At 49.3% G+C, this 2,494-nt stretch overlaps 1 protein-coding gene across 1 annotated transcript in view; it reads right to left on the reverse strand.

The window, feature by feature from the left end:
* Positions 1–458: 458 nt before the first annotated feature.
* The window catches only part of LOC143281875 (organic cation transporter protein-like), a 14,971-nt gene continuing 12,935 nt past the window's right edge, over positions 459–2,494 (reverse strand). Inside the window, exons 9-10 of the mRNA XM_076587141.1 lie at positions 1,985–2,057; positions 459–922 (exon numbers count right to left, since the gene is read on the reverse strand). Coding sequence (XP_076443256.1) covers positions 695–922; positions 1,985–2,057 — 301 coding nt within the window. The 3' untranslated portion in view covers positions 459–694. The remainder of the gene's footprint in view (positions 923–1,984; positions 2,058–2,494) is intronic.

Here is a 2,494-nt window from a genome sequence, read left to right on the forward strand (position 1 = left end):
CAACGATGGTCATCATCGATCTCGATGGACACACCACCACCAGTGTGATGCAGTGCAGTGTAGTGTAGTGCAGTGCAGTGTAGTGCAGTGCAGTGCAGTGTAGTACAGTGGAGTGGAGTGTAGTGTAGTGCAGTGTACTGCAGTGTAGTGCAGTGTAGTGCTGTGTAGTGCAGTGCAGTGTAGTGCAGTGTAGCGTAGTGCAGTGTAGTGCAGTGCAGTGCAGTGCAGTGTAGTGCAGTGTAGTGCAGTGTAGTGCAGTGTAGTGCAGTGCAGTGTAGTGCAGTGTAGTGCAGTGTAGTGCAGTGTAGTGTAGTGCAGTGTAGTGCAGTGCAGTGTAGTGCAGTGTAGTGCAGTGTAGTGCAGTGCAGTGTAGTGTAGTGCAGTGTAGTGCAGTGCAGTGTAGTGCAGTGTAGTGCAGTGCAGTGTAGTGCAGTGTAGTGCAGTGTAGTGCAGTGTAGTGTAGTGCAGTGTAGTGCAGTGCAGTGCAGTGTAGTGTAGTGCAGTGTAGTGCAGTGCAGTGTAGTGTAGTGCAGTGTAGTGTAGTGCAGTGTAGTGCAGTGTAGTGTAGTGCAGTGTAGTGCAGTGTAGCGTAGTGCAGTATAGGTATAGGCAGCGTTGGTTGCCCGATTGTTTGCTAAGCCTGCAGCATTTCCCCGTTCAGCCCCGCCCTCACACCCTTCTCGAGTCAATATCTTCAAACGACGTTTTGTTGTCGGAGCTGGTGGCTGTTGCCCTTGTCCCCGCCACTGCCCATGACCTTGCCCTTGCCCTTGCCTGTGGTCGACCTGCACAGGGCCTCCATGTCCTCGATGGTGGTGGGCATGGGCCGGCCCCGTGTCTCCGGCAGTGTGAAGGTGACGAAGGCCGCCAGGAGGGTCATGCCCCCGAACAGGATTCCGGGCGACCACAGAGCCATTTGCGCCTGCAGCCAGTACCACCACCAGCATCATTGACACATGTTGGATCAAATCGTGACTTGTTGTTGTTGCTGTTGTTTTGTGTGCTGTTGTTGTTGTTGTTTCTTTCTGATATTTTGATCAAAAGGAATGTTGGCTTAGTGGTAACGCGTCCACCCCTAAGGAAGCGAGAGAGCCCGAGTGAGCGCGAAGGTTCGAATCCCGGCCACACTTGCCAGTATTTTCTTTCCATCCACTGTATAGACTTTGCAGCATGCACTTTGCGCACGTAATAGAATTTACGCGACATGAGGGTTGTCCCTGGTAAAAGTCTGTAGAAAAATTTCACTTTGCTAGTGAAAGAGATACACTTGCAGGCACAAAATAATGGGAAAAGAGAGGGTGGGGGTGGGGGCGTCTTCTTCTTCTTCTTCTGCGTTCACTCGTATGCACACGAGTGGGCTTTTACGTGTATGACCGTTTTTACCCCGCCATGTAGGCAGCCATACTCCGTTTTCGGGGATGTGCATGCTGGGTATGTTCTTGTTTCCATAACCCACCGAACGCTGACATGAATTACAGGATCTTTAACGTGCGTATTTGATCTTCTGCTTGCATATACACACGAAGGAGGTTCAGGCACTAGCAGGTCTGCACATATGTTGACTGGGAGATCGTAAAAATCTCCACCCTTTACCCACCAGGCGCCGTCACCGTGATTCGAACCCGGGACCCTCAGATTGACAGTCCAACGCTTTAACCACTCGGCTATTGCGCCCGTCGGGGGGTGGGGGCAATCTCGCTGCTGAGATACGCTCTCCCTGTGGAGAGCAGCCCGAATTTCACACAGAAATCTGTTGTGACGAAAATACAACATAATCAACACAATATATACAATTGCAACAGATTGTTAAAAGTGCTATCGTTATGCTTTGCACGCTCGTTGTGATAAAACCACTGTCCAGGTTTGATCAATACGACATGACCAGTTTTTCGCTGCAAGATCTTAGCAGCGCATTGCAATATGTACATGTACATCTTTTTCAATTCACAGAAACAAACTCAGCAAAGGCCGCTAACTCACTCACCATATTGTTGGTGTAAGGGGCGACCATGGCCCCGAAACGAGAGAATGCCGATGACATGCCCAGTCCTGCCGTCCTGTGTGGACAACCAAGGCACAGGGATTAGCTGATCGATCCTCTCATTGACAGAGTGACTGACTGATTGATTGACTGATTGATTGATCAGTTGATTGATTGATTGCATTGTATTGTTAGTTGATTGACTCACTGGCTGCAGACATGCAGATCGGTTGATTAATCGGTTGATGGTTAGTTGGTCGGTCCGTTGGTTGATCGATTAATTGATTGGTCGGTCGATAAATGGCGTGCGTCAGGCCTGTCTGTCAGGTATGTATCTTGATTTGACTGTTCTGTTCGACTTGAGGTTTAGCTTTAAAGCTTTATGTCCGTTCCGTTTATTGGTTTGTTAGTCAGCGTCTTGTGACTAAAAAAAGTGAGGGGGTGATAAGGAGAAAGAAAGACAGACAGACAGACAGAGAAAGAGAAAGACAGACAGACAGAGAGAGAGAGAGA

This window comes from Babylonia areolata, chromosome 5 (assembly GCF_041734735.1).
Source record: "Babylonia areolata isolate BAREFJ2019XMU chromosome 5, ASM4173473v1, whole genome shotgun sequence".
NCBI classification, from domain to species: domain Eukaryota; kingdom Metazoa; phylum Mollusca; class Gastropoda; order Neogastropoda; family Buccinidae; genus Babylonia; species Babylonia areolata.